Raw genomic sequence first — 24786 nt, 5'->3', positions numbered from 1 at the left:
AAGACTGAGGATTTCCTGGGGCTTGAATCAGTAGAAGAGGGAAGAAAAGAAAAAAACCCTTATCATGGTCCTCCCTTAGAGAGGATAAGCTGTAAAAAAAATCAGACCTTCCTCACCGCCAACGTTCTTGTGCTCTCAGGGACTATAATGCTACAAAGAGTTGCTTTCTTTTTCCCTACTAAGTGTCCTCTTCTGCTAATCAAGCTTTCATAGGAGGCACCAGACTCCAGGAACAGGGGTGGGGATGGAGGGGGGGGAGTAGAAAATAACCCTTTACAGTAATAAGAAAAAAAAGTTATTTTTAATTTAAAAAGCATCTTGAAGGGTTTAGATTATGCATAGATAATTGATTATATTTATAATCCTGGGGAGGGTAGCTCTTGAGGTTGACATTTATCTTGAGGTTGACATTGTTCTCTCCTACAATAAATCATCCTTTCTTTCAGTGTGATGGACCCAATCTTTGATTTAAACTCTGAATATGATCTATAATGTGGATCTTTTTGTTCTTATGTTATACTCATATGGAAGATTCTGAAAGCTCAGTCTAGCTGGTTGTTTAAAGCCTGGGTTAGGACTAAACTAGCCTTTGAAGGTGTGAACATTGCTTAGAGTTCCTCTCCCTCCATGACTAACCCCCTCAAGAGCTGCTTTCCATCTTCCAATCAATAAATCTTAACTAGACCTTGAGAATGAACTGTGTGCCCAGACTCGAGATTTAAAAGATGACTCCTGCCTTTACAAAGCTTACTGCATCATTGGAGTACCATGATGGACACTTCAAAGTCATCAAAGAAAGAATACAAACAAAGTATAATTAAGTGATAAATTGTCAGATACAGACTTAGTGAAATAGAAGTTTAGAACAATGAAAAGTTCATGATGGCTACAGGAGTCGGGAAATCCTTTTAGAAGAAGTAGGACTTCAGTTAGGTTCTGCCAATCCATAAAGAGAGGAAAGTACTCACTTTCACCAATGGCCAAATTACGGAAAGAGCCTAAATGTCCATTAACTGATGAATGGAGAAAGAAGTTGTGGTTTATATACACAACGGAATACTACTTGGTAATGAGAAAGAATGAAATCTGGCCTTTTGTAGCAACGTGGATGGAACTGGAGAGTGTTATGCTAAGTGAAATGAGTCATACAGAGAAAGACAGATACCATATGTTTTCACTCTTATGTGGATCCTGAGAAACTTAACAGAAGACCATGGGGGAGGGGAAGGGGAAAAAAAAGTTAGAGAGGGAGGGATGCAAACTTTAAGAGACTCTTAAAAACTGAGAATAAACTGAAGGTTGATAGGGAGTGGGAGGGTGGGGAGGGTGGGTGATGGGTATTGAGGAGGGCACCTGTTGGGATGAGCACTGGGTGTTGTATGGAAACCAATTTGACAATAAATTTCATATATTGAAAAAATAAAAAAAAAAGCAGCTTTCAGCTTTAATTTCTTGGAAAACTTTCTTAGCCTTTTTATAAAGTGTTTAGTTATGAAACTGGAAAATTCAATTTGAATAATTTAGTGTCTTTTTCTCTAAGGGAAGAACTCTCTCACGTGTCATTTCCTCTCTGTGGCTTTCCAGGCCACTATCCTGTCACCTTACCAAAACTCCTTCAATATTCCGTTTCAGCAGAATGCATTACTTACTGCTTCCTCTGAGACCTTATGGGGCATTATTCACTGGAGCAATTATCACAGTGCATTTGATTACACTTATGTTTTTTCTCTCTGGGCAGTGAATTCCTTGAGGTCAGGAACCCTACCTATTTGATCTTTGTAGCCTTAGCACCCAGCACAGCACTTGGCATATAGGAGTTGCTCAATAAATGCATTAGATTAATATATTGGCTCTATTGATTATTTTGTATTTAAACTTTTTTGTAATTAAAATTTTTATATATATATATATATGAAATTTATTGACAAATTGGTTTCCATACAACACCCAGTGCTCATCCCAAAAGGTGCCCTCCTCAATACCCATCACCCACCCTCCCCTCCCTCCCACCCCCCATCAACCCTCAGTTTGTTCTCAGTTTTTAACAGTCTCTTATGCTTTGGCTCTCTCCCACTCTAACCTCTTTTTTTTTTTTTCCTTCCCCTCCCCCATGGGTTCCTGTTAAGTTTCTCAGGATCCACATAAGAGTGAAACCATATGGTATCTGTCTTTCTCTGTATGGCTTATTTCACTTAGCATCACACTCTCCAGTTCCATCCACGTTGCTACAAAAGGCCATATTTCATTTTTTCTCATTGCCACGTAGTATTCCATTGTGTATATATACCACAATTTCTTTATCCATTCATCAGTTGATGGACATTTAGGCTCTTTCCATAATTTGGCTATTGTTGAGAGTGCTGCTATGAACATTGGGGTACAAGTGCCCCTATGCATCAGTACTCCTGTATCCCTTGGATAAATTCCTAGCAGTGCTATTGCTGGGTCATAGGGTAGGTCTATTTTTAATTTTCTGAGGAACCTCCACACTGCTTTCCAGAGCGGCTGCACCAATTTGCATTCCCACCAACAGTGCAAGAGGGTTCCCGTTTCTCCACATCCTCTCCAGCATCTATAGTCTCCTGATTTGTTCATTTTGGCCACTCTGACTGGCGTGAGGTGATACCTGAGTGTGGTTTTGATTTGTATTTCCCTGATGAGGAGCGACGCTGAACATCTTTTCATGTGCCTGTTGGCCATCTGGATGTCTTCTTTAGAGAAGTGTCTATTCATGTTTTCTGCCCATTTCTTCACTGGGTTATTTGTTTTTCGGGTGTGGAGTTTGGTGAGCTCTTTATAGATTTTAGATACTAGCCCTTTGTCTGGTATGTCATTTGCAAATATCTTTTCCCATTCCGTTGGTTGCCTTTTAGTTTTGTTGGTTGTTTCCTTTGCTGTGCAGAAGCTTTTTATCTTCATAAGGTCCCAGTAATTCACTTTTGCTTTCAATTCCCTTGCCTTTGGGGATGTGTCAAGTAAGAGATTGCTACGGCTGAGGTCAGAGAGGTCTTTTCCTGCTTTCTCCTCTAAGGTTTTGATGGTTTCCTGTCTCACATTTAGGTCCTTTATCCATTTTGAGTTTATTTTTGTAAATGGTGTGAGAAAGTGGTCTAGTTTTAACCTTCTGCATGTTGCTGTCCAGTTCTCCCAGCACCATTTGTTAAAGAGGCTGTCTTTTTTCCATTGGATGTTCTTTCCTGCTTTGTCAAAGATGAGTTGGCCATACGTTTGTGGGTCTAGTTCTGGGGTTTCTATTCTATTCCATTGGTCTGTGTGTCTGTTTTTGTGCCATAAAATTTTTTTTACTGTTTACTTATTTTTGAGAGAGAGAGAGAGAGGCAGAGTGTGAATGGGGGAGGGGCAGAGAAAGAGAGGGAGTCACAGAAACTGAAAAAAGCTCCAGGCTCTGAGCTGTCAGCACAAGCAGATGTGGGGCTTGAACTCAGGAATGGCAACATCACGACCTAGGCCGAAGTCGGCTGCCCAACCAAATGAGCCACCCAGGCTCCCCTTTAAAAAATTGTTTTTTAATGTTTATTTACTTTTGAGAGAGAGAGAGAGACGCAGAGCATGAGCAGGGGAGGGGCAGAGAGAGAGGGAGACACAGAATCCCAAGCAGGTTCCAGGCTCTGAGCTGTCAGCACAGAGCCCGACGCAGGGCTTGAACTCATGAACCGTGAGATCATGTTCTGAGCCAAGTCGGATGTTCAACCAACTGAACAACCCAGGCACCCTGAGATTCTCTTTTTAAATGTTTATTTATTTGTTTTTGAAAGAGAGAGGGGTAGAGAGAGAAAGGGCGAGAGAGAATCCCAAGCAAGCTCTGCACTGTCAGCGTGGAGCCTGACATGGGGCTCCAACTCACGAATTGTGAGATCATGACCTGAGCTGAAATCAAGAGTCAGACACGATCCACTGACTGAGCCACCCCAGTGCCCTGTAAGAGACTCTTAACGATAGAGCACAAACTGAGGGTTGATGGAGGGAGGTGGATGAGGGGTGGCTATATGGGTGATGGGTGTTAAGGAGGGCACTTGTTATGATGAGCTCTGGGTGTTGTATGTAAGTGCTGAACCACTGAATTGTATTGAAATCAATATAGCACTGTATGTTAACTAACTAGAATTTAAATAAAAATTTGAAGGAAAAAAGGTCACACTAAAAAATTATTCTATTGCTGAGTAACAGATTACCACAAGCGTGGTAGCTTACACAACAGACATTTATTATCTCAAAATTTCTGTGGTGAAGAGTTTGGTCATGGCTTAGCATGGCTGCACTCAAGGTGTCAGCCAGGGCTGGGGTCTCATCTGAGGTTCTGGGTCCTCTTCTAAGCTCAAGTGGTTGTTTGTAGAATTCATTTTCTTGCAGATGTAGAACTCATGGTATCTTGCTTCTTCAAGGCCAGTGGGAGACTCTCTATCACCGAGGAAGGCTGGGTTCCTCTTTTAAGGACTAACTTGATTAGGCCAGGATACTCTTCTTTTTGATTAACCGAGAGTCACACTGATTGGGACCTTAATTAAATCTGCAAAATGCCTTTATGTTCACTTTATACCATAACCCAATCATGAGACATCCCATAACCCAATATGATGACATCCATCGTATTCACAGGTCCCACCCACACTGAAGAAAATGACATGGATACAAGACATGGATACAAGACATAGATATCAGGGAGTGGGAATCTTGGGATTCTGCCTACTGCAAGCCCTGAATGAGAGGCCTCTGAATGGCTCTGTGCCTCTCTTAGGGAAAATAGGTAAGTCTGAAAGCCAAAGGCTAGAAGCAGGAGTGACCTCAATTACTATTACCTCTAATGACCTACTGGGGGAATTTATGCTTCCTGAATCTGCAACTCTGGGCTCTGTGGAGTTTGAGGTTCTGTTCCACATAGGGTCATGCTCTTGCCAATGGGTACAGCAAGGGGCCCATTGAACTATAAGTATGGCTGCTGCCAGGGCTCTGGATTCCTGTGGCCAAGGAGTCACCATCTTGGCAGGGGTAATCGCCCTTAATTAGCAGGAGGATGTAAGGTTGCTGCTACACAATGCGGTGGGGAGGAATGTATGTGGAACTCAGGTATGTGTGTGTGTGTGTGTGTGTGTGTGTGTGTGTGTGTGTGTGTTTATATTATTTATATTTATATTGGGTTTTTTTTTTTTCGTGAGTGCAATAGGCAGAATCAAGTCCTCCCAAAAATGTCCCCAGCCAACTTCCCAGAATGTGTTAATATCTTAGGTTACATGGCAAAGAAGAATTAAGGCTGCAGATGGACGTAAAATTGCTAATCAGCTGACATTAAGATAGGGAGATTATCTGGGACACCTGGGTGGCTCACTCGATTAAGCGTCCACCTTTGGCTCAGGTCACGATCTCATGGTTTGTGGGTTCGAGCCCTGCATCGGGCTCTATGCTGACAGTGAGGAGCCTGGAGCCTGCTTCAAATTCTGTGTCCCCCTCTCTCTCTGCCCGTGCCCCACTCACACCCTGTCTCTCTCTCTCTCTCTTTCTGTAAAAAAATAAACATTAAAAAAAGATAGGAAGATTATCTTGGACTATCCTGGTGGGCCCAATGTAATCACATGGGTCATTAAAGGTGGAAGAGAGAGTGTCAGAAGGTGATGTGACTTGAAGAAAGGCACAGAGAGATGCATTGTTGCTGGCTTCAAATAGGGTGGAAAGGGGCCATGGGCCAAGCGGTAGAAGTGGCCTCCAGAAGCTGAAAGGAACAAGAAAATGGATTCTCTTTTAGAGCCTCCAGGAATAGCCCAGTGAAACCTGTGTCAGACTTCTGACTTTCAGAACTGTAAGAGAATAAATTTGTGTTGTTTTAAGCCACTAAGTTTCTGGTAAATTTGTTATAGCAGCCATAGGAAACTAATATCGTGGGTGAGTAAAAACCGTCCAGAAGTAATTCACTCTTGTTGTATCAGGAGTACTTTGCATCCTGGTCCAGGACTGTGCCTTATTCGTGTCTCTATTGTTAGTCTCTTAAATGTCAGTGAATCTCTACGGGTGTCTGTGGTGTTGAAGGAGGAAGTGGGGAGGCACGAGGGGAGGAGACGAAATGGTGGCGGTGACAGTATTAGAGAGGAGGCAGGAAGCCCAAGAGTTGGTGGGGACTGAATCTAATGTCGGTTCTCTGCAGTGTGGGCTGGCTTTTTGGAATGCAGAGAATTTGCAGGTCAGTGGCAGGCATGGGGAGGCAGTGCCCCAAGCAACTTGGTCTTGGTGGAGCTCTTGGTCCAGGAATGATTCAACAGTATTCTGAGCTTCCTGGATATGCCCCATCAACAGAGAACCCTTCTCTAATTCCCTCTCATCCACTCCCTCACCTGCCACCCAGAGTGTTTCTCAACCTTTATAGTCCCAGACAGGAAGCCACAGACTTCAGTTAGAGACGGAGCAGCTCTGATCACTGAACTCTTTAATTTGAGCTTCCTGTGAGCGACACTGTTTCTCTAAGGTCCCAACACTAAATCTCGGTACTGTCGGGCACCCCGAATATGCCCTCTAACAGCAGCCTTGGCCGGAGGCATTTACTCTAGTACTTTAGAGCAGAGTGCTCTCAGTGTGTGTGTGTGTGTGTGTGTGTGTGTGTGTGTGTGTGTGTGTATCTCTACTTTGTATCTGTCTGTATCTGTATCTGTATCTGTATCTGTATCTCTGTCTCTATCTCTATCTATCTCTATGTCTGTCTCTCTGTCACTATGTATCCCCTCAGGGAAGTATTGTGAGTACTGCCAGGGCCAGGGTGAGGGAGATAGAGCAGCCTGAGCAATACATGGGGAGTGAGGAATTGTGGGTAATAGTAGGACCTAGAGGAGGAAATGGCAACTTTGAAGAGACTTTTAGGAGTAAAATAATTCTTTCCTCCCTCCACAGATGAGGCCAAACAGAAGCCGTATGTGGTGACCTGTGCGGTGCGTTAGTTACTTATATGAACTGAATGAAGCAGTCTAACAATCCTGTAAATATCACACATAAAGATGAACCAGCTAGTGTCATGTCGGTATTTCTAAAGATAAAGTAAATCAGAACTACTGGCACCATCCGGTTTTTGTGTGGTCCCATCTCCAAAAAGCACGAAATACAAATTTATACCCAAAAGCGTGTTTTATGAATTCAAATCACCAGCATGATTTTAGCATGTATGAAATGTACAAATCCGTATTGTAAAGTAAGTTTTGAAAGCTTGCATGTACTGTGAAGCATGAGCTTTTATAAAGAGAGTGAAATATGTTTACGGCTTTGTTGCCTTCATGGTTACGTATCCCGGTGCAGCTATAATTGTGTCACAGGTACTTGCTGCCTTTCCTTGCCCCAGGAGCAGCAGAATTAGCTTCTACACTGGCCCGGCTAAACAGGCTACCCTGAGGACTAACAGGAGGCTCTATTTCCCAGCTGGGATGGTAGCCCCTGAGGTGGGGTTAAGGTGGGTGGGCAAGAGAATGGAGGGAAATAGGGTGCAGAGTGAGGAATAAATGGAAGAGAACTGAGTCTTTTGGTGCAAGTGGATTAAATGGCAGAGAGGGTGGGCATGACAGGGTGAAGAATGAACAGAAGGTTAGGTATTGGTAGGAGAGACACCATTGAAATTGTACTGTTTAAGCCCTCTTTTATTGAAAGAGGCACTTTTATTGAAGATGATACCCTGAAATGAAGACGTCCTATCCTAAGGAGGCCCTTTGATCCCATGTCACTAATAGTATGACATATTTTAAATATTTCCTATTTAAAAAAAAGTTTATTTATTTGAGAGAGAGAGAGAGAGAGAGAGAGAGAGAGAGAGAGAGAATCCTAAGTAGGCTGTGCACTGCCAGCACAGAGCCTGACATGGAGCTCCAACCCACAAACTGTGAGATCATGACCTGAGCTGGAATCAAGAGTCAGATGCTTAACCAACTGAGCCCCCCAGGTGCCCCAAATATTAAGCAAGAGGAAATTTGTTAGAGGAAAAGGAGAGCGTTAAAGACAAGAAAGTTTCAACACTTGTTTTTTTTTTTTTAATGCTTATTTACTTTTGAGACAATGTGAGAGACAGAGTGCAAGCAGTGGAGGGGCAGACAGAGGAAGACCCAGAATCCAAAGCAGGCTCCAGGCTCCGAGCTGTCAGCCCAGAGCCCGACACGGGGCTCGAACTCACGAACCGTGAGATCATGACCTGAGCCAAAGTCGGACACTTAACCGACTGAGCCACTCAGGCACCGCTCAACACTTGGATTTGATGAGCAGTCATAAAAGTGGAGCTGAGGAAAGGTAGGGAAATTGATAAAAATCACTGTTCCAAAATCGCCTAGCCTGAGTTTTGCTTCCCTTGGCACAAGCAGGTATATATATAAGCACTTTCATGTAACAGCTCTCTAGTCTTTCCGGGTTTTTCTTTAGGGTTTGTGAGGGAAACCCCTTTCCATTGTTTCCTCCTCTGCCTCCCAATTTTGGATCCTTTTGTGTAATCTCTCTCTCTCTCTCTCTCTCTCTCTCTCTCTGTATATATAAGGAACTAAACTAATTTTTAAAAAGTAATTTCTGGGGCGCCTGGGTGGCGCAGTTAAGCGTCCGACTTCAGCCAGGTCACGATCTCGCGGTCCGTGAGTTCGAGCCCCGCGTCGGGCTCTGGGCTGATGGCTCAGAGCCTGGAGCCTGTTTCCGATGCTGTGTCTCCCTCTCTCTCTGCCCCTCCCCCGTTCATGCTCTGTCTCTCTCTGTCCCAAAAATAAATAAACGTTGAAAAAAAAAAAAGTAATTTCTGGATCCTAATTGAAATTGTAGCAAGAATCAGTGTTGGAAAGTTAATGACATAGTTTTCCAAAAACATATTCTACCTAAATTAGTCATCTAAAAGTTTATATGGTTTAATAGTCCAAGGAAAGATGGTTACTAGATACTTTTCACTCATTACTTGATGGAGAAGACGTTTAATTTTTTTAATGTTTATTTATTTATTTGGGGGGGGAGGGGCAGAGAGAAATCCAAGCAGGCTCTGCACTGCCAGCACAGAGTCTGACATGGGGCTTGATCTCACAAACCGTGAGATCATGACCTGAACTGAAGTCAAGAGTCGGTCCCTTTGCCGACAGAGCCGCCCAGGTGCCCTGAGCAGACAACGTTTTAAGTTTTTTTTTTACCTGATTTTATTCTTCTACTTGCAATAATGACCTTACTAATATCTTATGTATCTGTCAATGCCTTTTATTTTTTTATTTTTTTTTATTTTTTTTTTAAATTTTTTTTTCAACGTTTTTTATTTATTTTTGGGACAGAGAGAGACAGAGCATGAACGGGGGAGGGGCAGAGAGAGAGGGAGACACAGCATCGGAAACAGGCTCCAGGCTCCGAGCCATCAGCCCATAGCCTGACGCGGGGCTCGAACTCACGGAGCGCGAGATCGTGACCTGGCTGAAGTCGGACGCTTAACCGACTGCGCCACCCAGGCGCCCCAATGCCTTTTATTTTAATGATACATTTGATACTATATCTGTTACCCTGATACCAAATCAAAATAGAACTAATGGGACACAACAGGAAACAAAAAGGTGGGGTGGAGAATCTGTTACTTAAGGACAGTGATCTCACCACTATACAACTGTTGCGTGTTTCCTGGTCTGATTTTTGACCACTTCGCCTTCTATTCCTGCCACCCCAAATTTGGTACAACATATATGCTTTACAACAATACACATACAGAAATCAGGGTTGCTAAGCTGTTTTAAGATTTTTATTCATCAGCCATGTGAGAAAATTGTAGACATGTGAATGAATGCTGGGTGGGCTGGGTTTAGCAGGAGTTCTGTCAGGTCAGAATTGAGGTAAGTGGGTTAAGTGATGGGATCATTTTTTTCTTGTTTAAGTTATATCTGTAGTGGGCATCTGTGGGTTTGGTTGCTCAGTACTCCTTTTCTAAGAAGTGCTCCATTTCCTTATCTATGTGGTTACTGTTGGAAATAGCCATGTTAGTAGATTGTGATCTAGCACTTGGCCGTGGGTCTCAGTGAGGGGATTCCTGGTGAGCCACATGGGCCAATCATATGATCTTGCCCGGCTGCCACAGTTGACCTGTTCAGGGGTGTGTACCTGATCCCACTTGGGCCAGTGAATCTCTTCTCAGGACCTTTTTCTAAATTGAAGTATAACTGACATAAAATGTTATATTGGTTTCAGATGTATGACGTATTGATTCAGCAATCCTGTACATTTCTCAAATGTTCAGCATGGTAAGTGTAGTCCACCATCTGTCACCATACGAAGTTATTAAACTAGAATTGACTATATTTCTTATGCTGTGCTTTTTCATCTCCATGACATACTTATTTTATAACTGGAAGTTTATACCTCTCAATCCCCTTTCTTCTCAGGAATTTTTGTACTTGGGATGCAGAAATTTGGGTCAGTCTCCATGTGGCTATGGTTATAAGATGTAAAGTTCAGGAATTTCTTTTGCTATGTGGAGAAAGACATTATACAGAGAAAAAAGAATGAGGCCAGTGTGCAAAGGAAAGCTAAGATAGAGATCAAGAGAAGGCATCTTCATGGCATCGAGTCCCTGGTTTCAGCTGTTCTGGTTCAAATCAACACCATTTATATGCTGATGAGAATGTGTCTGGCTGGAAGGTGATGTGACTGCACAAAAATCATGAGCTGTCCCTATCCATTGGTATACCATGTTTGTAACCTGAAAAATTCTCTTGAATTTAATTTTTCTCTCCGAGCCTGACATTGCATTAACGGAAAGTTCAAGTAAAAAGAAGACAAAATAGTGCAATTCAATAAAATATTTATTGTACTATGTTAGGTGTGGTAAGAGTGTTAAAAAGTATAGGTGACACAAATCATAACAACACCAAAAGGTATTATCACTGAAAAGGTACAGACACTATGAACAAAAATGAAGGAGATCCCTGCAGGCTGAAAAGAGAGTCTTCTGGATGTGAGGCTGATAAAAGGGACAGGTAGGTAGAGAGGAAAGACAAAGCCAAAGACCATGTTCCATTTGTAATTTATAACGTGATTTTTTTTGAAAAGCCAGCTTAATAAAAATCGACACATTTTTACTAAGCATGGTGTACCATAAAAGCATACAATATGGACCTTGCCTCCTAGGAAATAAACACCTTCAGGGGCAATGCAAGGCTTTTGTATATTTTGGAAAGATCCTCTCTCATTACCTTGTTTTGTTTCTTTAGACTGCTTTATCACGTTTAAAATTATGTTATTTGCTAACTTGCTGACTTATTTTCCTTCAAAGCTAAGCTCCCTAAGGGCAGGGATTTTTGTCTATTTTGTTGCATACCCAGCATCTACAACAGCGTCTGGCGCACTGCAAACGGTTTAATAAAAATTCCTTGAATGAAATGGAGAATCAGGTCGTAGGGTAAAATCATGAAAACTCTGGCTTTAAATATTTCTGGGCCAGCCAAAATCTCCAACTTTCAAACACTAGGGGGCAGGCTAAGATTAGAATAGGAATGTTTTTCCATTTAGGTCAGAGGTTCCTAACTTTGCTTATGTAAAGCATCACCTCAGGGCGCCTTTAGACGTTCTAAAGATCCTGTCGGACCCCTAACTAAATAGGAATCCCCAGAGGGTGGGGCTCAGGGATCACTATTCCGTAAGGCTGCCCAGAAGATTCCGACGTGCAGCTAAGCGCAAGAACCACAGACTGGGAGCCGAGGCGTGGGGGTCAAGGTGGCGCGGCCTTCGGCGAAGCGTGATAACGGAGACAAGCTCCGAGGATCCCTCGCCTCCACGCCGCTCCCTGGCCGTGCTGTGTGGGGCCTTTAATCAACAATGGCGGGGATAGGCCTGTCCTGTGGGCAGCAACACGCCCGGCGCTGTCGATCCAGTGGGAAACTCCGCAGAGACAGGCTCCCGGCCAATGAGCGAGGCTGCAGGCGCCCGGAGCCCACCCCGCTCCGCAGAGAGCCCTCGCCCCCGGGCAGCAAGGCCCCGCCTCTGGGCTGGAAGGCCCCGCCCCTGGGCGGCTGCCCCCGCGAGAGTGCGGTCGTGAAGAGCGAGGTCTGGTCCCGCGCTCGCGCTCGCCTTACTCTCGACTTCCCTTCGCCACTGTCTCGCGTGGCCCGGGTCTCTGGTCGCGCGCGCGGCCTCAGGGCAAGATGAGGCAGGCGGCGCTGCGGTAAGTAGCAGGGGTCCGGCGTGGCCCTTTCGGGAGGGTCGCCGGCGCCCGCCCTCCGCGCTGCTAGCGGGTCCGGGCGCTAGGAACCGGCCGCCGGCTGGCGAGACTGATGCAGTGGTTTGGGGGGGAAGAAAGTGGGGCCGGGTGGGAAGGGGCGCCCGCCTTCCGCTACGACGCCTGGACGCGTGCCCTCTGCCCCCGAGTGAAGCACCGCGACCCCCACTCCTGGAGCGGAGTTTGATATTAAAAGCGAAGCGGCACTTTGAGGGAGGAAGTTGGGTGTTCCCTGAAATTCCTTTCTCTTTGCTCATCACGGGTGTGGTTTGGGGGTAGCCGCTTGTGAGAGAGCTGGCGTTTAGCACTCCACCTTACTTCACAGCTCTTTGCCCTCCTTGGGAGAGCACTTTTAGGGTTAAGTGCTTGACCCACTTGGACTCCGGGTTAAGTGTGTTGTAATGTGGGGAGAGATTGCCGGGCACCTCTTGGGCTGCCGGGACCTCAGTCAGGACTGTGCGCCTAGGTGCCGGAGTCCAGCTCCAGCAGGTCCAGGGATTCCCGAAGGATGAACGGCGTGGGCGAAAAAGTGAAAATAGAACAAAACTAAAATAAAAAACAAAAATAAAAATGGACACAGACAACCGCAGTGTGTTGAACTGGCCGATTTATTGTAGCAAACGTGGTATTATATATGCGAGTGATTTCCTTGTAACATACGTCGTCTATGTTTTTTAACATTACCTAATTTTGAAAATGTTCCTATGTGTCATCAACCTTTAAGAAAGAACATGGCGATTTCCCCCTAATTTTCCCGCATACCCTTTGATTATTGATTGATTTCTTACATTATTCCATTATGCATCTGCATTTGTCTATAATTATCTACAGTCTATAAAGCATTTGCTTTGCCGTTCTCATGAAAGGCCCTCCATTTCTCAACACCTCAAGTGGAACAGTTACAGGGACATGACCTCCTAACCACATGAGACCGAGGCAAGGTGCACCACCTTGGTCCAAGGTGCCAGGAAGGGGCCAAAAACGCCTTAGAAACCCTTGCCTCACACATTCTCAGACGGTGCACCTAGGAATTAATTAACCATTTTGTAGCTTAACCGACTAGGTTCAGTCATCATCTGGAATGCCTCCAGGGGGCCAGGTGGGCCTAGGGGTTGAAGTCACCCGTGCCCAGAGATACGCTCCTTAGTTGCCGGAGTGAGGCTTTCAAATCCATATGTCTCTCCTTTGCTGGCCGCCTTTGCTGGCAAAGGCATGAGGCTATCCTTCCTGTAAGTAGAGGAGTCTCCATGGGGGATGGCAAGGGCTAAACGTAAGGCCGCACAATTTCTGGCGGAACCTTATTTTCTTTCCTAATGGTTTTTTCCCCAGAGGGCCTGTCGAGGGTCATTCCCCAGCAGACACTACCCCAGGTAGTTTTAAGGCCGAATTACCTAAAAGTGGGAGGACAAGAAGCTTCGCTGTCGGCGGGCCGCCTTGCAGTCACCAATCCGTCCACAGCCCGGGCCCTGCCATTCAGGCTGGGTAGCTCGGCTTCCAGCACCTAGGACTTTTGGTGCTGGTTTGAACTTTACCTTGAATGAGCAGCAAGGCCCTGTAAGGTGAGGTGGGGGGTTGATTAGGCTACTTGGACAAGGAGGATGCCTTTTTCTGTGTGTCACCTCCCAGCTTGCCCAGTTAAGGCCTCGGGACTGAGACTCTAGGACAAGTCTGGCTCTCCCCCAAACCTTTTCAGCCGAGCACTCCAGCTGTCTCCAGCTTCTTTCTGCCTGGCTGGGCCCCCAGGGGCCTCACCCCTGTTCCAGCTTCTGGAATCATGCTACAGGTGCGCCATCTCTCCTTGTGTGCCCATACTGGTTCTGAATGACTGATCTCCGTCATTTGTCTTAGGGGTCCTGGATCTCCCTCACTATTCCTGTGGATCTTGCTATCAGTTGAAAAAGGTTCTCTGTCTCTCTCTTGTGTATAGCACTTAAAAATAAAAGCTTTATTAGCACTGTTTAGACAGAGTGAAAGTCATTATGGGAAGGGTCACAGTTGACTTTAGCTTACATTGGACATGATGTGAAGGGCCTTCTACAAAGCTCCATGATCTTGCCATGTGCCTTTTCCCAGGAAAACTTTCTTGATCTCCTCTCCCCCAGTTTGGAAGTCTTTTTCTTTGCACTAATAACTCTTATAAACCTGCTTTCCTTTCTTGTGAGTCCTGTTGAACCTTAAGCAGGTACTCTGTTAGTTGTTTAGTGAGGCAAAGAGTTCATAAATGAATACAGAGTGTTCAAGATGATTAGGTTATTTGACTAGTGTGCAGTCTTTGTAGCTTATTTTTCCAGACTCAGGAAGGAGTCACTGAATTCGTTTAGTTTCTAAATTGAGGCATTTCCCCGGGATGGAGGGCCTATGAATGGCGTTGCCTGCTACTGTACTGGAAACTCTTCCCAGACACCTACCCTAAGCTTGGGACCCAGAACAGAGCTAAGACCCTTCTTTTCACACCTTAGGTGACTTCTGTGACTTCTTAGGCAAGCCATGAAGAGATTGGGCTCTTTGGTCTCCTTTCATTGGAAAGTTTTAATCATGGAGTCCTACGGCCTGAGTGTCCCAAAGCCTCTTGACGGTTTCTTCTAAAGGCCTAGGGATTTTGCTGTAAAGCTCCCTAGGTCTTATCAGGGAATAAGCCAGTAACCCTGTGGTACTGAGGTGTTGGGTAGTGATTAAACCATTCTTCCTCTCCCTCCACCTCAGCGCTGTATATGTAAAAGGGAAGTAGCCTGAGATTGTGAAAAGAGCAGCTTGCCTGCAGATGTGTTCGTGTGTGCATGTGTGAATGTGAACTTCTTTATCCTTATGACAGTCCCTTAGGATAGGTACTATAATTACCCCGTTTTACAGATGAAGAAAGTTTTGGCGGGGAGGGGGGGGTGGGCGGCATAGTGGAGTTAGTCCTCGCTTGTCCTGGCATGAGGTAGTAAGAATTTACTAATAACTTGAACTAGAATGAGTAATAGTATCTGGAGTTCTTGACCTTGTCAATGCCTTGCCTTCTTCAGCTGTGCATTCAGATTACTTTGTCAATTTCTGATATTATATATGTGTTATCCATGATATGATGGTGGTTAGGAGTCAACACTTAAACAGTGAACCAAAACCAACTTAAACAACTTGTTTTGGCAGACTAGGTTAGGTGCATTTGGGTAAATCGTTTTTATTTTGTTTGGGGGTTAGGAAATTTCTGCCCACAATAAATACTCTGAGTCTGGAAAGGGTTAATTCTCTTTTCAAAGTTTATTAACTTATAATTGGATTTAGCTTATTTATTGAGGAAATATGGTGTGATAATAAAGAACAAAATAAATGTTCATAATTAATTTACTCAGCTGTTTACCAAATTGATTCAGGGCTTCTGAAGCTAATAAAAAAGCAAGAATAAATCCATTAAACCTGGTTGATATCTTTTATTTATTTTGTTGATTGTTAGCTAGTTGGTCTCTTCTCTCATGAAATGTTTACTCTAGTTAGATGATTTATGGAGTAGCCTCATATGCAAATATACAGACCCTGGAGAAACAAGTACAGATCCTTACAAGAAAGTGTATACTGAGGGTGTGGAATGGTTAAGTGTTTTGGGAGGAGGGGCTGGTTTTGGGCGTTGCTGGGACCCCATAGAACCTACTCGAGTGTTTTTTATCTTGTTTTGTAGGCTTTGTACCACCTTGGGCAAGGGGCTGCGTGCTCCTGGCAGAGGACTCACTCAAGGATCCGAGAATCCCGAGAAACAGAGAGTCCTCCACATGCATGAAGGCAAGCATGGGTGTTTGTGTTTTAGGTCCACGTGGTGAAAAACCCTGTCTTATTTGGGAGGCATACAGATAGGTACTTTAGGGCGGATGAGACATACTAAACGTAGATTTTTCCATAAACTTCTCATTTATAAGATGGTCAGAATAACTTTGGGTAGAGACCACATTCAGAATTTGAGCTTTGGTTCCTAGGAGCCTGGGAGACAGCTCTTTTAATTAAATGGCTTCCACTTTCTGCGTGTTGGTACTGAAGGGGAAAGCAGAGAAAAAAGAGACCTGTTGCATAAGAGATGGACCCTTCAGTTGCAGCAACTAAATGCTCCTGATCTATAGTTTTGTTAGAGGGACAGTTAATCCATGCTCCGTTGAAGTTAATTTCATTTTCTAGTCTGATATGCAAACTATGGCTGTCTATATCAGTTTGGGAGTATTCATTATGAACAAAATTGTGGCTTCTTCAAAAGGTACAAATTATATATATACGTACACATGTATATACATACGCATATACATATATATAATTAAAATTTCTTTCAAAATTTTTTATGTTTATTTATTTTTGACAGAGAGAGAGAGAGAGAGGGGCAGGCAGAGCATGAGTGGGGAGGGGCTGAGAGAGAGGGAGACACAGAATCTGAAGCAAGCTCCAGGCTCAGAGCCTGTTGTGGCGCTCCAATTCACGAACCATGAAATCATGACCTGAGCCGAAGCCGGATACTTTAGCCGACTGAGCCACCCAGGTGCCCCAAATATTTAATTAAAATTTCTACTTCTTGGCCCTCACTACCCCCTTTATTCATATGCCGACTAAACTAGTAATAATCATTATATGTCAGTGAGCATCGGTAGTCTGTGTACTACTTGGCATACTTCCTGTCCATTCTTTTATTCAAGGAACTCAGGAGGGAAAAAAGTCAGAAATAAGACACATTTACTAGTGGTTACAGGCATACCTTGGAGATATTGCAGGTTTGGTTCTAGACCCCTGCAATAAAGTGAATACAGTGAGTGAAATCAATTTTTTTGGTTCCCTGTGCATTTATTTATTTATTTATTTTTTTTATGAAATTTATTGACAAATTGGTTTCCATACAACACCCAGTGCTCATCCCAAAAGGTGCCCTCCTCAATACCCATCACCCACCCTCCCCTCCCTCCCACCCCCCATCAACCCTCAGTTTGTTCTCAGTTTTTAACAGTCTCCTATGCTTTGGCTCTCTCCCACTCTAACCTCTTTTTTTTTTTTTTTCCTTCCCCTCCCCCATGGGTTCCTGTTAAGTTTCTCAGGATCCACATAAGAGTGAAACCATATGGTATCTGTCTTTCTCTGTATGGCTTATTTCACTTAGCATTACACTCTCCAGTTCCATCCACGTTGCTACAAAGGGCCATATTTCATTTTTTCTCATTGCCACATAGTATTCCATTGTGTATATAAACCACAATTTCTTTATCCATTCATCAGTTGATGGACATTTAGGCTCTTTCCATCATTTGGCTATTGTTGAGAGTGCTGCTATGAACATTGGGGTACAAGTGCCCCTATGCATCAGTACTCCTGTATCCCTTGGATAAATTCCTAGCAGTGCTATTGCTGGGTCATAGGGTAGGTCTATTTTTAATTTTCTGAGGAACCTCCACACTGCTTTCCAGAGCGGCTGCACCAATTTGCATTCCCACCAACAGTGCAAGAGGGTTCCCGTTTCTCCACATCCTCTCCAGCATCTATAGTCTCCTGATTTGCTCATTTTGGCCACTCTGACTGGCGTGAGGTGATACCTGAGTGTGGTTTTGATTTGTATTTCCCTGATAAGGAGCGACGCTGAACATCTTTTCATGTGTCTGTTGGCCATCTGGATGTCTTCTTTAGAGAAGTGTCTATTCATGTTTTCTGCCCATTTCTTCACTGGGTTATTTGTTTTTCGGGTGTGGAGTTTGGTGAGCTCTTTATAGATTTTAGATACTAGCCCTTTGTCCGATATGTCATTTGCAAATATCTTTTCCCATTCCGTTGGTTGCCTTTTAGTTTTGTTGGTTGTTTCCTTTGCTGTGCAGAAGCTTTTTATCTTCATAAGGTCCCAGTAATTCACTTTTGCTTTTAATTCCCTTGCCTTTGGGGATGTGTCGAGTAAGAGATTGCTACGGCTGAGTCCCTGTGCATTTAAAAGTTAGGCTTACACTACACCGCAGTCTATTAAACGTGCAATAGGACTATGTCTAAAAACACAGTGTACGTATCAAAACAGTTTAAATAGTACCACCAAAGCTCACTGATCACGGATCACCTTAACAAATATAATAATAACGAAAGAGTTTGAAATATCGTAAGAATTACCAAAATGTGACACAGAGACATGAAGTGAGCAAATGCTGTTGGAAAAATGGCGGTGATGCAGTGTGGCCACAACCTTCCAATTTGTACAAAACATACTTTCATGGAGCACAGTGAATACAATAAAATGAGGTATGCCCATATATTCTGCAGTTCTCTCTGATTTAGTTGTAATTAGAGTTTGTACCAAATTTATGGTGTATAACAATTATTTGATAGAAAAATCAACTATTTTTTCGTTAAAGTTTAAGTGCATGTTATCTAACCATATTTGGTTTTGATCACTTAGCCATTGAAGGACCAAGTAGTGCTACGGTTAATTTCCCATAACTGGAATATATACTTTTAAGTCCTATATAAATGCTAGGAAAAAAACATATGACATCAACATGTGAAATCCTATAGACTTATTTTTTAGTCTTGAATTTCTACTGCTTATCTAATTTATTTTCCTTTTATCCATATAGCATGTTCACCTATACATGTGAATCACGGTGTGTGTGGTAATTAGTATCGACTTTTTCTTTAAGTGCTTAAGCTTCTTTGCATTAATTCATTCTTGCACTTTTTGGGCATTAACTAACATTAAATTACATTCTTTGCTTTTCCTTGATTTACATCTTTGCTTCACTTTTGTGGCTTAAACTTTTCTAACAATTAGGATAGTATAAAAATATGAAAGATCAGTTAGAATGAGACTCCTATTTGAGTATCACTGTCAGTCACTGCACTAATCAATCTGCTCTACCAACTGCCTATAAGAAGCTAGGTGAGGATTTTGGTCATAATATCTCCATCGTAAAGGGTCTCCTACTGACACTGATATTACCCCACCCGATGAATAATTGGAGTTACCCTGTTTTGTTTGTGTATGTAAATCCCAGTGATTGGCACAGAGTATTCTTTTTCTCACTAAGGAGACAGTTAGTTGTTTCACGTTTTTGGGAAGCACAGGCTTGATCCCTTCCTTCCTTGAGCTGTTTGTTGTGGCATTAAATGGAAATTAATGGATCTTTAAAGCTTTTGAGTGCATGGGTCGCTTTTTATAGTTCTTCAACTCATATCCATAATCCAATTCTAGTATTTTTGTTTCCTGGAATGACCTCTTTATTTTTGTTTCAGTTCGTGATAAGTTGCGGGAGATAGTAGGAGTCTCCACAAACTGGAGGTAAGCACGCTTGTGCTCATTCATCCTTTCACCTTTAAAGTGGTATGCTAGGCTGTATTTAGGCTCAGCTGATGGTCTCATTGTAGGGGTGGAGGGAACCCTGTGTTTGGAAATGGGTTGAGAAGGTTTTTTTTACTTGGGGGGAAGACCAACTTTCCAACATACTCATCACTTGATGCATTCTTGTCATAAAATAAAGTCATTTACCTGTACTCTACATTTTTCAAAGTGCATTCAAGTATATTACCTCATCGATTCTCTACAAAACTTGTGACATGCTTACGGCATATGTTCCTATCCCTTTTTTACATATGATGAAACTGAAACTCAGAGAGAGAATGAATGAATGAAGGATCAGGGTTTGGGAATTAAAACTCAAGTTTCTTGGTTTTTCTATTTGATGCAGCCTGGCTCCTTTATTACTTCTTGTCACTTCACAATTAACCGGATCTCTCAGTATTTCCCTGCTGTGAAATAGGATAATATCCCTCTTGGTGCACAGAATTTTGAGACTAAAATGAGATAAAAAGAAAAAGCAATCACTAGACATACAATAATCTATTGTTGGTATAGAAATTATCTAATGACTTATTTTTTAGCTATTTATATGAAAAATTTCAATGTTTTGAAAAATAGAAAAGATGAATACCTCTGTCCCTACTATCTTGATTGGTACTTACATTTTTCCAGATTTGCCAATATGCATATGTTGGCTGAATTGTAATTCACTTATTCATATAAGTGAATTATAGGTATCATGACACTTCATACATCTCCAATAAATAAATATGTTCTCTTGTGTAACAAAGTCAGCAATCGTGTGTATCTCCAACAAACAAGATATTCTCTTACTTGATGAAATATACAGTAATTCCCTCATAGTATATTACTCATCCGCACAGAATTTCTCAACTGTTCCCAAAATGTCGTTTATAGCTTAAAAAAATAACAAGATCCAATAAAGAATTGTATATTGCATTAGTGGTTATGACTCTTTGGTTGCTCCTAGTCTAGAATAATAGACAATTATTCTCCCTCCTGTTTTTTTTTTTTTTTAAAATTTTTTTCAACGTTTATTTATTTTTGGGACAGAGAGAGACAGAGCATGAACGGGGGAGGGGCAGAGAGAGAGGGAGACACAGAATTGGAAACAGGCTCCAGGCTCTGAGCCATCAGCCCAGAGCCTGATGCGGGGCTCGAACTCACAGACCGCGAGATCGTGACCTGGCTGAAGTCGGACGTTTAACCGACTGCGCCACCCAGGCGCCCCTTCCCTCCTGTTTTTTGTGTATGAGCTTGACTTTAAAGTTTTTTAAAAAAAATGTTTATTTAGTTAGTTTTTTGAGAGAGAGAGAGGGAGAGAGAGATGGACACACATGGAATGTGAGCAGGGGAGAAGCAGAGAGAGTAGGATACACAGAATCTGAAGCAGGCTCTAGGCTCTGAGCTGTCCACACAGAGACCACTGTGGGGCTTGAAGCTACAAACTGCAAGATCATGACCTGAGCCAAAGTCAGGTGCTTAACCGACTGAGCCACCCAGGCACCTCTATGAGCTTGACTTTAAAGAGACCAAGCCATTTGTTGTGTAGAACGTTCCATGTTCAGGATTTCCCTGGTGCTGTTTAACTTGTTTCTTTATTTCTTATACTTTTGGTAGGCTAAACCTTTCTGGCGATACTACTTCATAAGTGAAGCTTATCTTTTTTTTTTTTTTTTTTCAATGTTTATTTATTTTTGGGACAGAGAGAGACAGAGCATGAATGGGGGAGGGGCAGAGAGAGAGGGAGACACAGAATCAGAAACAGGCTCCAGGCTCTGAGCCATCAGCCCAAAGCCTGACGTGGGGCTCGAACTCACGGACCGCGAGATCGTGACCTGGCTGAAGTCGGACGCTTAACCGACTGCGCCACCCAGGCGCCCCAAGTGAAGCTTATCTTAATTAATGACATTGTCAGCATTTTAGTTTCCTATCCCCTTGGTGCTCTGTCTCTTCTTTTCCACTTTAATCATTTCTTTGTCTTCCCTTCCCATCTCCTTTTCATGTACTTTTCCTCTTTACCTTTTGCTTTGCCTTTCATACTTCGTTTAGATATAGTTCATTTTTCTTCCTCTGTCTTTGTTTCCTGAAATCGAAGGCAGAGATAGAGATAAACATAGACATAGACATAGAGAAAGAGAGAGAGTGAGTGAGTTGGGGGCACAGAGAATGTGAGAATTGTCAAGGTGAGAAATGGGGATATGGGATTCAGTGGCCACTTTGTTCTTTAGCCCATATATGTATTTGTGCCCATCCCTCTATTTTTAATTTTGATTTGAAATATTCTATTTTTTGAATACACCTTTTGATGAGGGTGAATATGTGGTTTGTTTAAGTATATTTATATCACTCACAAGTATGTATTACCTTTTTTATCTATAAGCCCAAGACATTTTAACAGAAAGTTTTTAATTTCACTGAGTGCCAAGTGGGGATGGAGGGAAGGAAGAGAAGGTGAGCAGGTCCAGACCTTTTTCCTTCTTTGATAGGGTCTGACCAGCCTGAATGTCAATGGCATGTGGGATCGCACTGCCCCCTGTGTTTCATGTAGTTTGCCTCCTTTCTTCTCAGAGACCATGTGAAAGCAATGGAGGAAAGAAAATTACTTCAGAGTTTTTTGGCTCAGTCACAGAAAGGACTGCCACCCAGGAGAATGAAAGACAGTTATATCGAGGTTCTCTTGCCTTTGGGTAGTCAGCCTGAATTACGAGAGAAATACTTGACTGTTCAAAACACCATCAGGTAAAACGGCACTCTTTTTATTTATGTCATTTATTTGTTTTTATTTCTTTTGTTACTAAAACTTTGAGATGTAATTTACACACCATACTGTCCACCTATGTAAAGTGTGCAGTTGTGTGGTTTTAGTATATTTGCAGAGTCGTGCGGCCATCGCCGCAATTTTAGAACCTTTCATCCACCCAAACTGTGTTATTCATTTTTTAAGGGGTGATCATCATGATTTTCATTTAATCACAGTTTTCTTTGTTTCACAGATTTGGCAGGATTCTTGAGGATCTTGACAGCCTAGGAGGTACTGGTATTATTTTAGTATTTCTAAATAGATAGTTATAGCTATATATTGAATCATTTGGCTGGAAAGGGCCTTTTTAATTCTTTAACTTGCCCAGATGAGGACATTCTAAAAGAGCAGTAAAAGAAGGGCAACTATTGCCTCTGAATTGTCATAATTTTTTTCCTGAAAATGTAGATTCCTGCTGAACAGTTATAATCCGAGTAGTCCTTCTTTCTAATAACTTTTCAAAAAGTCTTAAGTTTTTGGAAAAGTTCTTTGTACAGTACAAAGAATTCTTTTTCTTTGAATCATGTGAGAGAACAGTATTTCCTACAAACCAGGACATTCTCCTACCTAACCACAATACAACTGTCAACATTGGGAAGTTAACCCTGATACATTAGACTGTTTGATTCTTGGACGCAACTCAGCCTTCACCAGTGGTCCTTTGTAGCAGAAGGGATCCATTTCTTTTCTTTTTTTTTTTTTAATGTTTATTTATTTTTGAGAGAGAGACAAACACAAAGAGTGTGAGCAGGGGAGGGGCAGAGAGAGAGGGAGACACAGAATCTGAAGCAGGCTCCAGGCTCTGAGCTGTCAGCACAGAGCCCAACACGGGGCTCGAACCCACGAGCTGTGAGATCATGACCTGAGCCGAAGTCGGACACCCAACTGACTGAGCCACCCAGGCGCCCCAGAAGGGATCCATTTCTTAATCACATGTTGCATTTAATTGTTGTGTCAGGAATAGCTCCTCAGTATTTCTCTGACTTTCATGACCTTAATACTTTTGAAGGTTATAGGCCAGTTCTTTTGTACAATTTCTTTCAATTTGGATTTATTTTATGCTTCCCCAAGATGGGATTTGAGACATGCACCTTTGGCAGGAACATCACAGAAGGGATGATGTGTTCTTATTGCATCTCATCAACTGGTGCATAATTCTCATTTGTCCCATTACTGGGATGTTAACTTTGGTTCTCTGATGAAGGCAGTGTATGTCAGGGTTCTTCACTGTAAAGTTACTCTTTGCGCCTTTGTAATTAATAAGTACCTGGTTGGCAGGTAATTTCAGATCTTATAAACATTCCATTCCTTCTCAGACTTCCAATGTATTATTTTAAAATCAGTATGGACTCAAGGATTCCTATTTTATTGAATGGATTGTAATATGTCGCTGTCATCTCTTGTGGTGCTCAAATTGTGCCGGGACTGTCCCAGTCCCTTCAAGCTGACTTCTGTTTTTTTTTTTTTTAATGTGTCCCCATCATTCTTTGAGCACTTCTTTACTTTCTGGCACAATAAGACCTCCTAGGCTCATTTGTACTTTCCCTGCCTCAGTCCTGGAATCAGCCAAATCTCCAAGGAGCTCTGGTTCTTTTTGATGGGGAATGGTAATTAGAAACCAAGATAGGGGTACTGGGAGTGGTCACTGCTGCTGGGGTGTCACTGCTCCCATGTTCTTTCAGTGGACAAGCTGGAGAATATTTGCACATGCACATAAATTTATATCTATGTCTATTTATCCATCTCTGAAGACCATGGGCTCACACTGGCAGTTGCAATTCTGGATCAGCACCACAGTTTCATTCATTTCCCCCTTTTCATGTTTGTAATTCCTCTTTCCAGCTGGCTCCATTATTCTAAATCTATTTACTTATTTGGTAAGGTCCCCCTGTATGTAGCTCATTTCTTATCTCTGCCACCCCTAGCCTCTCATGGATGCTCCCCTCACCTCACTGGGATTCATACCAGGTCCTGTTCTGCTGGGTCACCCTCCTCATTGTGCTCAAGCTGCAACATGCTGGGCCATCGCTTTTGTTGCCTTCTCTCTTTATGTCCTCTGGCCCTGTTTGGGCTTTAGCATCTTACTCTGGGCTACCTTGCTTGCTCTCACTAATGACCTTTGGACTGAACTGTTGGGAATGGGTTTAAAGAAAGGGTCTAATGACTTCTACAATATAGAAATGAGTCCATTGTTAGGCTTATACCTAGCTGCATGTTTCTTCAGATTAAATAAATTCAGTTAAACATTCTTATTGGCGTTTTAACAAAAACTACACACGCGCGCGTGCGCGCGCGCACACACACACACACACACACACACACTCTTGACTTTTGTTTACTTAGGTGTCCCTAAATACACAAACTCCCTTGGCATTAACCTGTTTTTTCCTCATTGCCTCCTGTTGATGGCCATTCTTTTCACCTCTCCACTTGATTCTGTTCCTTCAAGTTCTTTAAAGAACTTGCCTTATCACCTAATCTTTCTCTCTCATA

At 42.8% G+C, this 24786-nt stretch overlaps 1 protein-coding gene across 8 annotated transcripts in view; it reads left to right on the top strand.

The window, feature by feature from the left end:
• ACOT9 (acyl-CoA thioesterase 9) overlaps window positions 1-24786 on the top strand; it is a 42708-nt gene that overhangs the window by 4349 nt on the left and 13573 nt on the right. The window contains exons 2-8 of one of the 8 annotated variants that reach the window (XM_030305172.1): window positions 4618-4765; window positions 10168-10220; window positions 15852-15952; window positions 18751-18777; window positions 19406-19451; window positions 22062-22232; window positions 22487-22524. In XM_030305172.1, the coding sequence (XP_030161032.1) occupies window positions 10168-10220; window positions 15852-15952; window positions 18751-18777; window positions 19406-19451; window positions 22062-22232; window positions 22487-22524 (436 nt within the window). In that variant the 5' untranslated portion in view covers window positions 4618-4765. Of the gene's footprint in view, window positions 1-4308; window positions 4766-8162; window positions 8266-10167; window positions 10221-11960; window positions 12140-15851; window positions 15953-18750; window positions 18778-19405; window positions 19452-22061; window positions 22233-22486; window positions 22525-24786 lie in introns of those variants that run through there. The other 7 variants (XM_030305173.1, XM_030305174.1, XM_030305171.1 and 4 more) reach the window with 7 other exon arrangements.

Source organism: Lynx canadensis, chromosome X, assembly GCF_007474595.2.
Source record: "Lynx canadensis isolate LIC74 chromosome X, mLynCan4.pri.v2, whole genome shotgun sequence".
Taxonomy (NCBI): Eukaryota; Metazoa; Chordata; class Mammalia; order Carnivora; family Felidae; genus Lynx; species Lynx canadensis.
The sequence above is the reverse complement of the archived record's forward strand: the minus strand, read 5'-3'. Positions and strand labels throughout refer to the sequence as shown.